General features: G+C 37.2%; 1 protein-coding gene across 1 annotated transcript in view; it reads right to left on the reverse strand.

Annotated features, from left to right (window-relative positions):
- Positions 1-3328: 3328 nt before the first annotated feature.
- MSH2 (mutS homolog 2) overlaps positions 3329-17632 on the reverse strand; it is an 83451-nt gene continuing 69147 nt past the window's right edge. Inside the window, exons 12-16 of the mRNA XM_087717577.1 lie at positions 14125-14370; positions 11923-12127; positions 10839-11086; positions 8538-8710; positions 3329-4436 (exon numbers count right to left, since the gene is read on the reverse strand). Coding sequence (XP_087573703.1) covers positions 4266-4436; positions 8538-8710; positions 10839-11086; positions 11923-12127; positions 14125-14370 — 1043 coding nt within the window. The 3' untranslated portion in view covers positions 3329-4265. The remainder of the gene's footprint in view (positions 4437-8537; positions 8711-10838; positions 11087-11922; positions 12128-14124; positions 14371-17632) is intronic.

A 17632-nucleotide genomic window follows, 5' to 3' on the forward strand; every position in this document is an offset into this window, starting at 1 on the left:
GCCTGTTATCGTGCTTTAGTAAGTTCCACTGATTTTGATTATTTTTATAAAATACAATTTTTATCCCTAACAGAGATTATGGATCGCTGGTTGAAATCTGGAACTACTAAACCGAAAGAAAGTAATGATTGTAGTAGCAATCAACGAATTGCTATGATGATCTGTCATCTCACCATAAACAATTTCATCCTTCTCATTGAATCAAATAAATGTTCTTTATGATATAACTTTCGTTTATTTTGCGTATGTACCAAAAAAAATAAAAAAAAAAATATTTTGAATTTTATTAAAGCATATGTTTTTTATGAGGGGTACTCAGCGTTACAAAAATTATAGAAGGGGTACACATATGTCAAAAGTTTGGGAAACACTGCAGTAGCAGATATAGAACTCCATGATATTATTCCACTGACTTAACTTGGAGCAATTTGGTGACATTTATGCATCTTTAGTTAGTTAGTTAGTTAGTTTATTAAACTTGTATGCCGCCCTATTCCCAAGGGGACTCAGGGCGGCTAACAAACCAAAATAGGAAAGGGGGGCAATACAAAGCAAACAAACAAGACAAACAAAATACAAAAAACAGATTAAAAAAAACTCATCAGCAGCCGCAACAATTCAAGTGGGGCTGGGAACTCATCAGCCCCAGGCCTGCCGGAACAGCCAGGTCTTAACGGCTTTGCGGAAAGCCTGAATGGTGGTGAGGGTCCGAATCTCCATGGGGAGATCGTTTAGACTATTCCACAGGTCTGAAGAGACCCAATGGCATTCAGTATAAAGGAAGAACACAATTTGCTTACCCTGAACCATCCAATCGGAGAAAACAGCAACATCCCTAGAGATGCCAATGTAGCATTCCTCCAACATAGTGCTTTTAACAAATTGATATAACATTCATGATTCTCAACCAAATCAAAGCAAAACCAAATGGTCATATTTCACATTATGCTTTACTTTATATGATTTACTGGGGTAAATTTTACGGGGCTTCCATTTAACATTAACTACAAAAAGAGGATATATGCCCTGCTGGATAAGACCCCAGACCCATCTATAAGAGCCATGAGGACCCAGATTATTGAGGGCAATATGTTGACTCTGTAAAAGTACTGTGAAGCGGTATATAAGGCGCTCTACTTGGGGCTGCCCCTGAAAAGTGTTCGGAGACTGCAACTAGTCCAGAATGCAGCCACGCGAGCGATACTGGGTGTGCCAAGGTATACCCACGTCACACCTATCCTCCACGAGCTGCACTGGCTGCCCATTGGTCTCCGAACACGATTCAAGGTGCTGGTTATTACCTTTAAAGCCTTACATGGCCTAGGACCTGGGTACCTACGAGACCGTCTCCTGCCACATACCTCCCTTAGACCAATAATATCACGTAGAATGGGCCTTCTCCGGGTACCTCAGCAGGACAATGCTGGCTGGCGGCGCCTAGGAGTAGGGCCTTCTCTGTTGCTGCTCCGGCCATATGGAATGAGCTGCCCCCAGAGATCCGGGCCATCCCCACTCTCATGGCCTTTCGCAAAGCCATTAAAACCTGGCTTTTCCGGCAGGCCTTCTGATTGGTTGTGTTCTTTTTTAACTTTGTGTGTCCTATTGTTTTTAAGTTCTTTTAATTTCTTTTTATTCTGTAAGCCGCCCGGAGTCCTTCGGGATTGGGCTGCATAGAAACCTAATAAATTCAATTCAATTCAAACTGCTATTCCTATCTAATCCAGCAGTTTGTTTCCACAGTGGCCAATCAACTGCATTATGAAGTCCACTGGTTTTCCACCAGATGGCCTTCAGAGAACATGACCACTACAGTAAGTGTATCTTCTGCATTCAAAAACTGCCAGGTTTGTTTGCTGGCATCTCAAGTTCAAAAATATAAAGAAAATAAAAGTAAAAGATCCCTGCCAAAATACACACAGCAGCAATCACACAACATACAAGACAGATCACTATGGCCACCGATATGTATATTAATATGTATACCAATATCTTTATACTTAAGAGCTTTTTAGTTAATGGACTGAACATAAATCATGTGCTAATTGTAATTGCTGAACAAACTCAAACAATCTCATTTGCACAATAATACTAAGCCATAAACAATCGAACCACATTATAGCTTAGTGCAATGCGTGAACCCAGCTACTGTTTTGCCAATTCTATTAATGAACAATGTTGAGGCCAGGAACTGCTTTAGACAATAATTTCTCCCTTGACAATAAACATGCTTGCATGTTATACACTGCTGTACAATATATTCCAAAATGCTATGTGCTGATTGGAAATAGAAAACATTTGAAAGGGGACCTCCAAATAAAGACAATATGGTCCATATTTTCAAGGCCCATTCATTAATTCTAAAGGCTGTTCTCCCCTTAACTGAAAAGCTACCACACATATTGCCTGTACCACAACCACTCAGTCCTGTTAGAACTAAGCAGAAAGAAAATCATTTGTACAAAAAAATTGAATGGCACTTTAACTCTCTCAACAGTAGCACACTTTACATCCCAAAACTGTCACTATTACTGCATTCCTATCACAGCTTCTTTTTCAGCTGCCATGTACTTCAGAAAAAGAAGAGAAAGAAAAATATTTTTTGATGAAAAGTACTTGAATTTTAGTGAATTACTTTACATAGCTTTACAGGATTTCTTAGAAATTGAACAGCACTATACAGCCCCTGGAGAATCTCAATATTTATCTGAGAGTGAGTATTATTGTCAATCATAATTTAAACAGATTAATAAATGGTTAATACATAAATTAGTATACTAATAAAAACAGAGTTTCCATTAGAACAAACTATTCCTTCTGTTCATTTAGATTATCTCTCTATCTCTCTATCAAACTTGGAGTGGCACAATGGCTCAGAGGTTAAGATGCTGGACAGGTGGGGTTCGAACCATGAGTGCTATGCAACAGGGTGAGCTCCCATTCTTGCCCTAGCTCTGCCAACTTAGTAGTTGAAAAGCATGCAAATGTGAGTAGATAAAACAGGTATCACTTTGGCGAAAAAGGTTACTGTTTTCTGTACTTTCACGCTGATGGACACATGATGATGAAAACGTCTCTTGGATAATGCAGACTCCCTAGGCCAAGAATCGGAGATGAGAATTGCCTTTTTAAGTCAGTCCTGACTGGACATGAGAAAACTTTAAAGTTTTTAAAATTAAACTTATATGCCATCCATTTCCCCTAGAAATTAAAATGTTTTTTTTTAATTTCTGTCTAGTGGCATAATTATTACCTATAAAATATTAGAAGCAAATAGTCTTATATTTTTGTGATTTGTTCAAAAAGGAAATAGAGTAATATGTGTAATACAATAACACAAACATGTAAGAAATTTCACAAAGATCCACTGAAGAAATATGGATATAATATGCCACTAAGGAATAGTGGAAGACAAACTAATGGGAGAACAAACTAATTGGAAGACAAACTATTTTTATTTTCTTCAAGTTGTTTGAAATGTTTTGAAAAAAACATGAATAAAATATATAGTAAAACTTTACACTGCATTAATAACAACAATTTTAGGTTTGAAATCCTATGGAATATAATGACACCTTTCGTCAACACACAAATTAACAACCCTTAGTAAATGCTTTTTTTGTTCTAGATTTCAGGGTTAAATACATTGGCATAAGCTATGAGCCTTTAACAAATTATAGCAAAATGCCATGCCTCTTTTTGTTTCTGTGACATTAACATACCTCTTAATGACCGAGGTGTGATTTATTCCAAGGCTGTCAAATGCCTAAAAGTATTTCAGAGGATACCACAAATATATATATATTTCAAAAGTAAGATTGAAACAAGAATTCTTCAGTGATTACAGCAAAATACAACCCAACAAGATACAACATATATATACATAAACAGTACCAAAAGCATAGTTTCAGGGTTATAATATTTAGTAACGTAAAGAAGTCTCTAGCATCCAGATCCAAAGTGGTTAAAGGAACTTTGGATCTGGCATGGAAAAAGTACAACTGACAGAAAACAGAAGATGCATGTCAGTTCTGAAGTGTTTTTGCCCACTTCAAGACAGTCCGACTAGGTATTTGTATCATTGTTAATAGATTTCCCAACTCTACTGTTCTGATTCTCTTTATTTATGTGGATGAGAAAGTGGAACACAATGATTCCTGAGGCTTCTTCTTTACTATTGCAATGGCGTCAGAGGGGACAAAGTAGTTCTAGTGTTGAGAGATTATGATCAGAAAAAAATCACAAGTTCAAGTGATTTTAGTTATGTATCATGAGGTACCGTTGATGCGGGAAATGATTCCATTTACAAAAGAATTATTTTTCTTCAAAACGTAGTCCTTTAACTCCTTTAGTTTGGTCCGGATTTCTTCTTCAGACATTTCTGTCAACGGCATTGCTTTCACTTGAGAAAGGAAATCTTGAATTATTTGTTCTCCCTCCTGAAAAATAAAAATAAAAGGTACTTGTCAATTACTTAATATCAAATCATTAACCTTTAAAAACAGAAGCTCTTTATTTCATCATCGACCAAACTAGACTAACAAAGCAGAATGAGATAAAACTATTAAGCCTAAAGTAGGCAAATAAACATAAATAAAAATATATAAACAAATTGAACCGTTTTTACCCAAGTCCTGACAAATCTTATTAACTATGTGGCAATTAACAAAGATAGGTATCTATATACTAGTGTATCATAGGGCAAAACTTTTTTGACCATGGTATCTAAAATGAGCTAACTTACAGAATGTATCCAAAATCCAGGACCAAAGACTCCAGTGGAATTGAAAATTGGCAGATTTTGTTAAACATTTTATAACATAATAGAGTGTCCTAAAATATTTCTGGGCGTCAACTGCTGATTTGTGACTGTGCTATATGGTTCAATATGAGCTATTTTCAAGGCAAATACATTTCTGAATATCTTCCTGAATTTTAAAAAAAAAAATTTTCCAGTCAAAGCAGTACTTTAGAAGCTCTGCCATTGTTGGGTATATTAAAGAATCTGGCAAGGAAATATTTCTGAAATGATGACCTAATGGGTCATTGATTGTCTAGTAACTTATAATATTGTTATATGATTTGTCTGTCTTGGTAATTATTGACCAGCTCAAAATATTTTACACCAGCATGCATCAGTATAAATGTTACTGATTTTTTCCATTACTCTTCCTATTGTTGCACTGTAATTATTTCTTTAAAGTTTTGTATCTACTTTGTGGATCTACTTCACCACCTTGCTGCCCTGTGCTTCACCCTGCACCCCTGCCACTTCTGTTGCCCCTGCCTTCCACCATGAACCTGCCACTCTGCTGTCCCTACTGCCTTGCACTTCACTCTTCATTCCCCACCTCTGCCCTACATTCTGCAGTCACTGCACTCTGCTAACCGTGCTGCTCCCAGCTGAACTTCAGTGTCTTCTTCTTCCTGATGCTGACAAGGTATGTCCAGTCTGGCCCTTCATGAGGCAGTTTAGCGTTGCACCGACTTCCTAAACGCTAGGTGGTAGATATCAAGGTAGAGTGTAGAGCAGTGGAGGTGCAGGACAGGGTGCAGAGAGACATGGGCATCGGAACAGAGGACAGCCAAAAGCAGAGAGATGCAGAGAGATTTGTGGATGCAGGGAACTGAAGTGCACCCTGTTGTTAAAAACTTGGGAGGGCTGCCCATTTTTATCAAAGACTGCAGGAACACCGCAACAGACATAACTTCAAAGACCAGGCATAAATACCATTGGAACAGTCTATCTGAACCAAGTCGCACACATGGCAATAGGTGCGAGTAAAGTATGTTTGTTGCACCACTCTACTTGTTATAGTAAAATGCCCCCAATTCCCCCAAGTCACAAACTCCCCTCAATGAGAGGGGAGTTCAATGAGTAAATCCAAGTACACACGTAAAGCTGATGCAGCAAGTTCCCAAGCAAATGCACCCTACAAGGAAACTCCCTGAGGCAAGTCCAGAATGAATAGTCCAAGTCCAGATCCAGATCCAAATCCAGGTCCAGGTTCAAGAGCAGCTAACAAGACAAGCCCAAGGATCACAACACAAAATCAGTATACAAGGAGCAGAGCCGAAGGCACGCAGGAAACCAAATGGTTGCCTTCACCAACTGCTCCCTGCAACATGCTTGACTATGTAATCCACAACCCACACTTCTTCGCTGGGAAGGGTGAGGCTGTTTCTTCACGAGCAGCCTCACCAACCTTCTCTGAACTTCCTGTCTCTCCATTCTTCACATCTGCACATCAAGCAGGGGCAGCAGCTGTTCCTCATTAGAGGCAGCCTGTTGCCGATTGTCAGTGTTAACTGATGGCAGTCGTGCCTCTCCTCCCTCTTCATGAGCAGGAGGCTGTCCATCTGTCAATTGTGGTCCCCGATGCCTGATGGACCTGAGCCTTCTCCAACCCTGGGCTCTCTCGGTGCTCCTGGGAACCCAAAGTCTCATTGTCTCATGGCCCTGGTTCCAACTCATCCTCCTCTTCCAAGACAGCAAGCAAAGGGGCCAAAAAACAACCACTGAACAAATGATGATTAAATGAGGGCTACCTGTAGTTCAATATTTATTGAACCTAGTTAGGGTTTAATATTTTCCATCAGGGCAGCTATAAGGAAAAATAGAAAGACTAGAAAGAGTCTTTTATGTTTATCCATAATTCTTCCATCTTTTTCCTATGGTTATTTAAACAAGGACTATCTCAATGAAAGAAAAAAAGGATAACATTTTTTAGAACAATGGTCCCAAATCTTTTGGGCATAAGGGACCATTTCCGTGGAGAGAGGTTTTTCTGTGGACCAGAAGGGATGTGGTTTTGCATGCTGCCTGCATCCCACGAATGGGGCTTTGTTTGTTTGTGAGGCCCGGTTTCTGGCATGCTATGGACTGGTGCCAGTCCACGGTTGAGGACCCTGATTTAGAACATACTTAAAGAACCTAGTACACGATTAAGATTGCATCTCCTTTCCCTTATATTTTAACAAAGGCATATGAGCACAAATACTGTGGAAGTAGCAAAAGTTTATTGAACTGGCTCATTGATTAATAGTTTTACCCCACCCACATGCCAGGTGGAGAAGGTCCTAAAACCGGCCCCTGTTCACTCTATTTCTGCCACCCACAAGTTCTCCAAGAATGTTCACTTAAAACAGCCCTAATTACCACCTTCTAGGAAAAAATATATTCGGCTAGAAATGGTATTAAAAAAACACACCCATTTTATTTAATAAGCCCTTGGAACAATAGGCTAATTCCAAATTGAGCTGACAAAAGAAGTGAGGAGAAAAGATGCACTCATACTTGCTCAGATAGCAAATATTATTCATATCTGTAATAGCTGAAGAAGGCATATGATCAATGTCATAGTGACTAATACCTGATACATACCTGCATTGCAAAGTTCTCTCTTTCCAAAGACAGAGATATCTTGATTCCTATGAATGACCTATATGTTTTTCTTTTCAGTTGCAAAGTCATTCTTTGACACTGGTCAAATGAATCCATCAGCTCAACTTCAATCTTTATAACCTTATATAAAAACTTGGTTGACTAATCTCTAATGTTCTTTGTTCTTAACAGCAGGAGACCAATGACTCAGTATAACTTGTTAGCTTTAATGAAACAATAGCTGCATCATCTCTAATTGTTAACATGTTCTGACATGAGCTTTTCCACCATAACTATGAATATTTCTGGTGTCACATCTAAAAAAGGCTATGAGGGAAGTGCAAAAAGTGGAAAAGAGAGCAACCAAAGTAATCAGAGGGCTCAATTATTTCTCTACCACAAATTGAAGTGATGGCCATTAGCTTTAAAAAAGAACCTTAAAGCTTTGTACAGATCAAGTCTATCAAAAGCTGTTAGTTTTAAAATTCAATGTTGTCTCCAATTACTACTGCAGGGGTACAACAGGAGGAGATGCCTTTTCCTCCTTATAAACACCTCAGAAGCTGGCCAGGGTAAGAGAGAAAACGCTGGATTAAAATGAACTTTAGATTGATCTTGCAAAGCCACTCTTATGCCAAAACAAACAAGGAAATTAATATTTTCTTCAATAAGGGGTGAGCACCAGAAATAGCATACAAGTTTAAAAAACTGCTTGAAATGACTTGCTGCTGATTCCCTAAGATTTCTCTCATAAAAATATCTTACAACCTGAAGCCAGATCTCCGTTTAGCAATGTTCTCTGTTTCAAAATGTTCCTCTCGTATTCTTCATCTTCTCTAGGTCCAACTCTTTTTAAGTCACAATGATAATCTACGTTTATTTTCAACTCAGGATTGCATTTTTTACTTTTATTTTTTTGATAAAAGTCAAGATTATTGATTGTAAGTATGAGCTACATTTTTTATTCAAAAGATTTGTATGGCTGCTCATCTTAAAAGTATACATCTGTTGTCAAGTCTCAATGGTTGTGATGATACATCACAACGAGCCAAAATGACATTATGATAAGATATATGAACTTGGCAAATATGTTCCAAAGAATTATGCAAAGCAGAATATTGACATTTTAATAAATGAACAGTAAAATCCAACAAACCTGCTTCTCCCTGTGGCATCTTTTGGCAGCTGGTTCTTCATCCTCCTCCTGAGATATTCCAATGTTCTGGAAGTCCTCCAGTTCCAGAGCTTTCGCCTTGGCACATTCAATCACATGTTTGGGAAAGGCTGCTAATTCTGCTACATGGATACCAAAGCTCTGGTCACAGGCCCCTGAAGAAGCATCAGGAGGAAATCATTTTAATTTGAATGTTAACTTAATAACTTCAGACCACACAAGAGCAGAACATGGACCCAAAACAAGATACTGACAAGTATTCAGGTCAATAGCAACAATACAGGTAATCCTCTACTTACAACCATTTGTTTTCAAAGTTATAATGTTTTTCTCACTTAGGACTATTGCAGCATCCCCTGGTCACATGATCATAATTTAGATGCTTGGCAACTGGTTCATATTTATGACAGTTGCAGTGTTCCAGGGTCATGTGATCACCTTTTGCGACCTGCTGACAAGAAAAGTCAATGGGCAAACCAGATTCATTTAACAACTATGTTACTAACTTAACAAATGCAGTGATTCACTTAACAATATGGCAAGAAAGGCCATAAAATGGGGCAAAATTCACTGAACACTTAAAAAACTATCTCACTTAGCAACAGAAATTTTGGGATCAATTGTAATCATAAGTAGAGGACTACCTGTAATCAACCCTTTGAACTTGGATAAAACTACATTCCCAAATTTATTATAGTTGAAAAATGCATCTAAAATTGATAGAAAATAAAATTGACAATTTTTCTATTTTTGTACAATGTATAAAGTGCAATGTAATTTCCATGCCAATCTTTAACCATTGTAATAAATTTTCCTTATATTATTGTACAGTGAAATATCATCTAATGATTGCAAAATGTAGTGACTATAATTATAAATAAATAATAAATGCATATTCAATTCTATATACATAGCCAAGATAAATTATATTTTGAGCAGAGTGTTGGACTAGAAGACCTCCAAGAGCCCTTCCAACTCTGTTATTCTGTTATAATCCTGCACAAAAACTAACTTTCAAATTATTATTGACTTGACTGGTTATTCCAATGCAAATATTCAAGCTGATATGCATTATGAATTTAAGTCCTTCCTTACAAAAATTGAATATTAAAATGGGACAAATTGAAGATTGACAATTTTAATTTTATACAGGGCGGGGCATAACCTTTTCCTAGGGGGTCACAGCAACACTTGTAATAACAACACAAATAATTCATACACCATTCGAAAGCCCATCAAAAACTGAGTTTATTGACACGATTTAATAGTCAGTATGACCACCATTAGCCTTTCGAACAGCATTCAAACGAGGTGGATAAGAACACAACAAATCTTCAAACAGTTCCGTTCGATTTTCCAGATTTTCCAGAGGGCGGGGCATAACCTTTTCCTAGGGGGTCACAGCAAGATCGACAGCAGTTTACAACTTCCGCGACACCTCATTTTAAAGCCCATAAAAAACTGAATTGAATGAGCTATTAAATGTTAAATTTGTTTCGGTTGAAACTTTGAGAATGAATTTGGAAACTGTGTTGAAAAATCTGGAAAATCGAACGGAACTGTTTGAAGATTTGTTGTGTTCTTATCCACCTCGTTTGAATGCTGTTCGAAGGGCTAATGGTGGTCATACTGACTATTAAATCGTGTCAATAAACTCAGTTTTTGATGGGCTTTCGAATGGTGTATGAATTATTTGTGTTGTTATTACAAGTGTTGCTGTGACCCCCTAGGAAAAGGTTATGCCCCGCCCTGTATATGAGATTTTTAACTCTCATAATATGTGTTCTTAATTTTAAGTATATATTTTAAAAGTTGTAATCAATGAAACCATTTCTGTATCACTACCCTCTAATACAGGGGTATCAAACTGGCAGCCCACGGGCCAGATGCATCATGCGCAGACCACGCCCAACCCAGTTCCACAAAGGCAAAAAAGTCACATGATGCGATCAAGTTGGACATTCATGCCTAATACCTCATTTCCAATTTCTAACAACTGTTTACTTAGATCATTTTATCAACTATTCTTTATTTGAATCTGCTGAAATCAGTCCCACTCAACAACTCAGCTGGCATTTCTCATAAAGATACTGTTAACATAGATCAGATCCTAAGAGCTATATTTTCATAAAATCAAAGAAAGTAGAAATATAGGAAAGTATATTTTACAATCTATAAAGAGAAATATCTAAGACAATTTTTCAACTTTGCAAAGAAACAATCACCCATTCTACAATAAAATAAAGCAGATTTTCTCTGTCCCAGTTAAGTAATGCATTTCACCTTTTTTCACACGGTATAACATTGTCAGTGTGTCCTTTGAAGTTAATGCCGTAACATGCAAGTTATTTACAGTGGGTATTTGATCAGCGAGGGCTGTCAATTCATGAAAATGAGTAGCAAACATAGCAAAAGCTTTCATTTTGCTGGCAATGTATTCAGAAATTGCCCAGGCCAATCCAAATCCATCATATGTTGATGTTCCTCTCCCTAACTCATCAATGATTATCAAAGAATGCTCAGTTGCAGTCCTAAAAGAAAAAGAAAAGATATTAGATTTTATTTTTAAAATAGAACAATTTGAAAGTTTTTCATAACGCATTTGTGTGCATTATATCCACTAATATTTGGACTTTAGTTTGCACCTTTTATTTGCACTTGCTTACAAATTTCTCTTGTGTGTGCACAAGAAATTTATACTGCAGTTGACATGCCAGTTTGGAAATACGCATTTTAAGTTTGTACAAAAATGTGATCTGATGAATTTCCCCTTATCTCTAAAAAAAAAAAAGCAGAGTTTCTCTATGATCTAAACCTAAAGATGGGTTTGTACAAGCAGACCTTAGAAGGACATATTCAGGACAAAGGAAATCTCGAAGGAAGTCTAGTTTGCAGAATGCTGCAGCCCTTGTTCAATTTCTACAATTTCAATCTCCCACACCCCACCCCAAATATCAGTATTCTCTGCTTACTGGGCTGTTTGAACTAGAGGTTTTCAAGATTTTGTGATTCCTCTTGAATCTCCGTGGCCCAATACAATTTCCTTTGGCACAAAGGCAGTTCTTGTGCAAGCGATCAGTTGTGCAAGCAATTAATTTGCGATAGAAGAGAATAAAGCCCTGAGGGTAAGTATAGAAAAGAGCTGTTGATTTTTTAGGAGCAAGAACAAAAGGAAACAGCAACTTTTCATAGAAGCAATATAGCTAGGAGAAAAAAATGGGAGAATGAAAGATAGTTGTAGCAATAGGTAAGTGAAGGCAGATCTTACAGTCATCTGTATGTTCTTTAGAAGAGGCAGATCAGTAAGCCTGGAGAACAGTCTTAACCTTTCAAACTTCTGCTAAACAAATGTTGTCACTGCTCTTACCTAAGGATGGAGGAAGTCTCCAGCATTTCTGCCATGAAAGTAGATACCCCTTTCAGTTGACTATCTCCAGCTCCAACTCGAGCCAGGATGCAATCAACAATAGTCACTTCTGCAGAGTCACACGGCACAAAACATCCAATTTGGGCCATAAGAACAATCACCCCAGTCTGCCGTATGTAAGTTGATTTTCCTCCCATGTTTGGTCCTGCAGAGCAAGTATTCCCCAAAAGTTAAACAAAATAAACTTCATATTTACCATGTTTTTTACAGTCTTTAACTAGAATGTTTATTCTATATAATTAGAATAATTATTGCTAACGCTCCCTTATTTCAATTTCTGCAGACAAATGTTTTCAATATCTGCTATCATTTGCAGTGATAATTTTCTGTTAAGTCTAGGTAATAGAATGTCTATGTCTCCACCCACAATCTAGAGCTCCCAAAACACCAGCTGTATGGGCAGCAATAAAGGATGCTGGGAGCTATAGTTCAGGCACATCTGGAGGACCAAGAGTGTTTCGCAGTTGCACAAGGGTCTAACAGACAACTGAATTTTAAAACAGGCAACTTTTCTGAATAAACGAAGCTTGGATGCCAGGATTCTCCTAGTGACTCACATTTATGATCAAATGCAGACAGCAGGAAAAGGACTTATTTTCCCAGCAATGAAAGCAACAGAGCCTCTGGGATCGCCCTTCCTTTTATTATAAGCTCTGCTTCTCATGCCCATTTGCCTCCTCATGGTTCATGACCAACTGATGAATGGAAGGAGATAGGTCTGCCAAGGTTAACCAGAGGTGAAAGGTCCCTTGCCCATGGCCTAACCTGGAAGAACTGTGACAAATGGGATTCTGCATTTTTAGTTCTATGGTGTTTTTTTTAAATGGGGTGTGTCTTTTTAAGTACAGGATTTACAGCAAACTTCATGAAACTAATAAGCACTAAAAAAAAAATTAGCCTTAGACTAATGCAATCCTCTCTCTTCCCACCCAGAAAAAAATAAGCTTAAATTGAAGCAATGTCAAAATTAGAAATGGTCAGTTTCTTTTAAAAATAAAACAAAATGCAAACGAAATTACTGTAGGTTAGATTGGAAAACCAAAATAGTCTCTCTACACTGTTTTGTACATTTTCTACATTTTCACACTGTTGCCAAGAAATCATCATATATTTACCGAGTCTGTAAATACTAGGAAAGCGTAGGTATGTCCAGTTTCGTGGGGGAGGGGGGACCTCTCCCCAGCAAACATAAAATCACAGCAAAATTGTTTCACCAAAGGTGTTATGGGAAAAGAGAGGGTGGGAAATGCCTAGAGATCTGAGAGTAAGATAATCAAGGTTGCATCCTTCAGACTTCCACGTGTTTATTTATAAGGGAGGGAATTAAAATCTTTGGGGTAATTAAAGCACCATAAAATTACTTGGGCATTTTGCTGAGATAGCATTGTACAGGAGAGTAGAAAAGTCTGGCTTTCTTACAGGAAAATAAAGGAGAGTAGATGTTTCAAATACCACAGGGATACATGAGAATTGAACAGAACATTCAAAAGCCAAACTGGTCATCTGTGCCCTCACTTGCATAGACCTCATCTAAAAACTCTAAAGTATTTTACAGATTAAAGCGCTGCAGATCATTCGTTTTCAAGGTATGAGTCATTCAATCTGAAGAACTGCTATAGAAAACAATAAGTAAAAACAAAACCCCACTGATTTACAACTGAGCTGGGGGTGGAGAGGGGAAAGATTACTTTTATTTGGGACTTCCCAGAAGAGGAATTGAGGAGGATTAAAAAAAAAAAAACAAGAACAGGGACAAACTGAGGGTAGGAGTTTGCTCCAGACTTTTTCCACAGAAAGCCCAACCCCCACCCAGACAGCCACAGCTGTACCAAGTTTATTGCTTTATTTGCATATCATGAAAATCATCCCCACTAATTTGGAGAGCAGCAGTGCATCAATTCCCTCTTTAAAAGTGAAATTCGGTTGCATGAGGCTTACTTGAAAATGCCTCCCTCTAGAGTCTAAAATTGACTGCGCACCTAAACACAAAATACTCTTTTGGAACAACTATTATGCCATCTTTCTCTGTCTTTTTAAAGGCAAAGCTTCAAGCGTTTTAAAGAATCTACATTAAAAAAAATACAGTTCAAACCGGGCCAGAGGAAGAAAGACCATAAACATGATATAAAAATGAAGTCTCACCAGTAATGATGTGGAACATCTGTTTGTCCTTCTCAAAAGTGACATCATTTGGGATGAAGGCAACATCATCTTGAACTTCAATGCAGGGGTGCCTGGAAGCTTTCAAGGTAATTCTTCCTTGCCCTTTTTCTAGAATAACTGGGCGCACATATGGTATTGGTGCTGCATTTGATGCATGAGCAAAACTGACAATGGCATCTAGCTGGGCAATGACATCATTGAGAATTTGTATGGGTTCTTTATACCCTATTGAAAAGAAAGAGTGTTCAGATATTTTTATCACTATGCAGAAAACCAAATGGAATTCCTAATGTTATTTTAGTACCATTCTCTTTAACCAACTGTGGTCAGTTTGACATAGAATTTCACCCAATATATTCTTTTCATTTAGAGTTGGATTTTTATTCCATTGTAATTTTTTAACCATGGGAAATAGACTGATCATTAGCAAATAAAGTTAGTCCTACTTGGGTGGGAAATCAATAAAATAGATCAAGGCTGTGGGCTGAACTAAAAAGGGGAAAAACCAGGAATCCACTTCCATACCATTGTTCCATTTATGAAAGCATCAGGAATCAAATTGATTTTTTTATAGCTAGAGAGAAAAGCTCCCTGGGAGTTCCAGCTTGATAGTCTCAGATTTATATGTTTCAGTTTTAAAATCCTTCAGATGTTAGATTCAAACTCAGTCAAAGCTAAGTTCCAGCAACCAATGGGGCTTAGGCTGCTGAATCCAGATGATTCAATTAGTCCTTCATATCCAACAGTGTCTAATATACTAATGCTGTCAACAGGTATCAAAAGCCCATTAATGTAAGAAACTCTCAGAGCAGGATATAAAGGATGCCAACGGACAACCCTGGCACTTAGAACTGAGAAAGAAAAATGGAAGACAGAAAGTCCATTACACAAAAGGGAAAAGGTTTGAATGAAGATGAGATACAACTTCTACATTAGACTCATATCTCTCAGTAAAGTCAGTTCTTGAGTTACCATATTTAGTTTCTATCTATGTTGTTTCAAGGGTCTGAGAAGCTTTAGCCAAATTCATGCTGCCTTAAATGAGCCTGAAAAACAGCATGTCACAAGCAGTAGGTTTTGTTGTTATATCTGGATTGTAGCGGATTGCCTAAGGGTATGTTTGAATGTAACTATGAGTTTGTTGAGGAATAGCAAATTAAAGGATTAACAAGCCAACAGAGGGGAAAAGTATGGTACTGGTGGCACTGCATTTTCATTTTCTGAAATACAAAAAGTTGTGGGCCAGGCCTGTGAATAGACTTATAAAAGCTACCAGCCTCCTCAAACTATAATTAAAACAAAGCTGGATCTTCTTACTACGTGAAGGAATAACGAAGCTGTTTCCATGCCATATGTATTTTTGAGGGCTTAGATCTCCTTCCAAGTAAGGCCTTCATTCAGTCATCACTTCATATACATACATACATACATACATACATACATACATACATACATACATGTTATATTTGTGCTGATAAATAAATAAAGGGAGACTAGTATAGATCTATTTCAAGCTATTTAGCTCTCATCAGCTAGCAATACCCTTACTGGGATTTGAACCTTGGGGCATACCAGGGGTTGTGACACTAACTAACTAACTAACTAACTAACTAACTAACTAACTAACTAACTAAATAAATAAATAAATAAATAAATAAATAAATAAATGTATATACACACATACATATATATATATACATACATATATATATATACACACATATACATACATACATATACACATATACACACATACATACATACATACATACATACATATATATATATATATACCTATTTCCCTGGCTCAGCTGATAAAGGAGAAGGACCTTGTGGCTTAGTGGTTAACACATTTGCCTAAGATGTAATACAGCACAGGTTCTAATCCCAGTAAGGGTATGGCTAGCTGATGAGAGCTAAATAGCTTGAAATATATCTATACTAGTCTCCCTTTATTTATTTATCAGCACAAATACTATATATATATATAGAGTCTGGTTTACATAGGCTTGTCTTTGGAGAATACTCATAAGCAGCAGCTAATACAGAATATTTCAGTTCATTTTCTCAAAGAGGAAGTTGCAGACAACATACTCTCAAGCTAACTGCAAGGGCACCATGCTTCTTCCAGTGACATGTCAAACCTGAGTATTTTGAAGAAGTCTCTTCTACCTTCCCTCTCAGATAAAAGCATGCAGCTTGGGCTCTGTGTGAAAATATCAATACAATGGAATGGTCTTCCCAATGGGATTCATCTGACAGTTCTTGTTAAGCAACAAGTGAAGACCTGGTACATTATGGTCATTAAGTGAAGCTATTGTTTGTTATAGCCTGTTTTCATTGAAAATCAGAAGTAAAGACCAATTTTCGGGAGAAAAGGTTATACATATTGTCACGTGATTACGGATGCTACAAACAACCATAATTGCAAGCCGGTGGCTGAGCACCCAAAATGCAGTTGTATGACTGGATTGGGGGGTGGGGGGGATTATTGGGACTTTAGTACTGAGTTGTAAATACCTTTTGAGTTGTCTGTCATAACTTCAAACGGTTGCTAAGCAATTGGTTGTTGAGGGCTACCTGTATGTATCTATCTGCCAAGAATCGACTGACCTGATGACACACAATCAATTTTTGTTTCATTTTACTTTCAAAATTGTTGAGAACTATTTTTTTAGTGTTTGTAAGCGCACTTTGGATATTATCATTTAAGCAGAAAATGAAACTTGATAGTTATGTAAAAAAACAAGAATGCCAAATACATACAGTATATCACAAAGTGAGAACACATCCTCACATTTTGTAAATATTTAAGGATATCTTTTCATGTGATAATATTGAAGAAATTACACTTGGCTACAATGTAAAGTAGTGAGTATACAGCTTGTATAACAGTGTAAATGTGCTGTCCCCTCAAAATAATGCAACAAACTGCCATTAATGTCTAAACTGCTGGCAAGATATACTTAAATATTTACAAAATGTGAGGGGCGTACTCACTTCTGTGATATACTGTATAGTTCTGTATACTGATATACTATATAGTTCACAGAAGACACACTAATGAACCATGTAGTTTTTTATTATTCATTTTTTGTGTTTTGTACAGTTTTCTTTTTCTGGATAAGAAAAAAAATATTTGATAAACAGATTTCGATATGAGCAAAAGCAGATTCTTGCTATACTTAGATTCAACCATATTCAGACAGTAACAGAACAGAGGGGATTAGTTGGCTTTTCCCCTTCCCACAGCCCATATCAAAGTCAGAGATCCACTGGTTTTAATCACTAAAGACTAGGAATGAATGAAGGCAGTAAAGATACCACTGTAATCATCCACAACATGGGTGCTTTTGTCAGCTAACCATACTAGAGAAACAATGAAAATTAATCCAATTATAAGGATAAAATATTACTATTTAATTACATAAAACAATACAAAGTAATAGTGTTTGCTCTAATTTTTGCAATCAGATATTGATGAATC

This window comes from Thamnophis sirtalis, unplaced genomic scaffold (genome assembly GCF_051295495.1).
Source record: "Thamnophis sirtalis isolate CommonGarterSnake01/CBP01778 unplaced genomic scaffold, rThaSir2_p1.2 scaffold_6, whole genome shotgun sequence".
Lineage (NCBI taxonomy): Eukaryota > Metazoa > Chordata > Lepidosauria > Squamata > Natricidae > Thamnophis > Thamnophis sirtalis.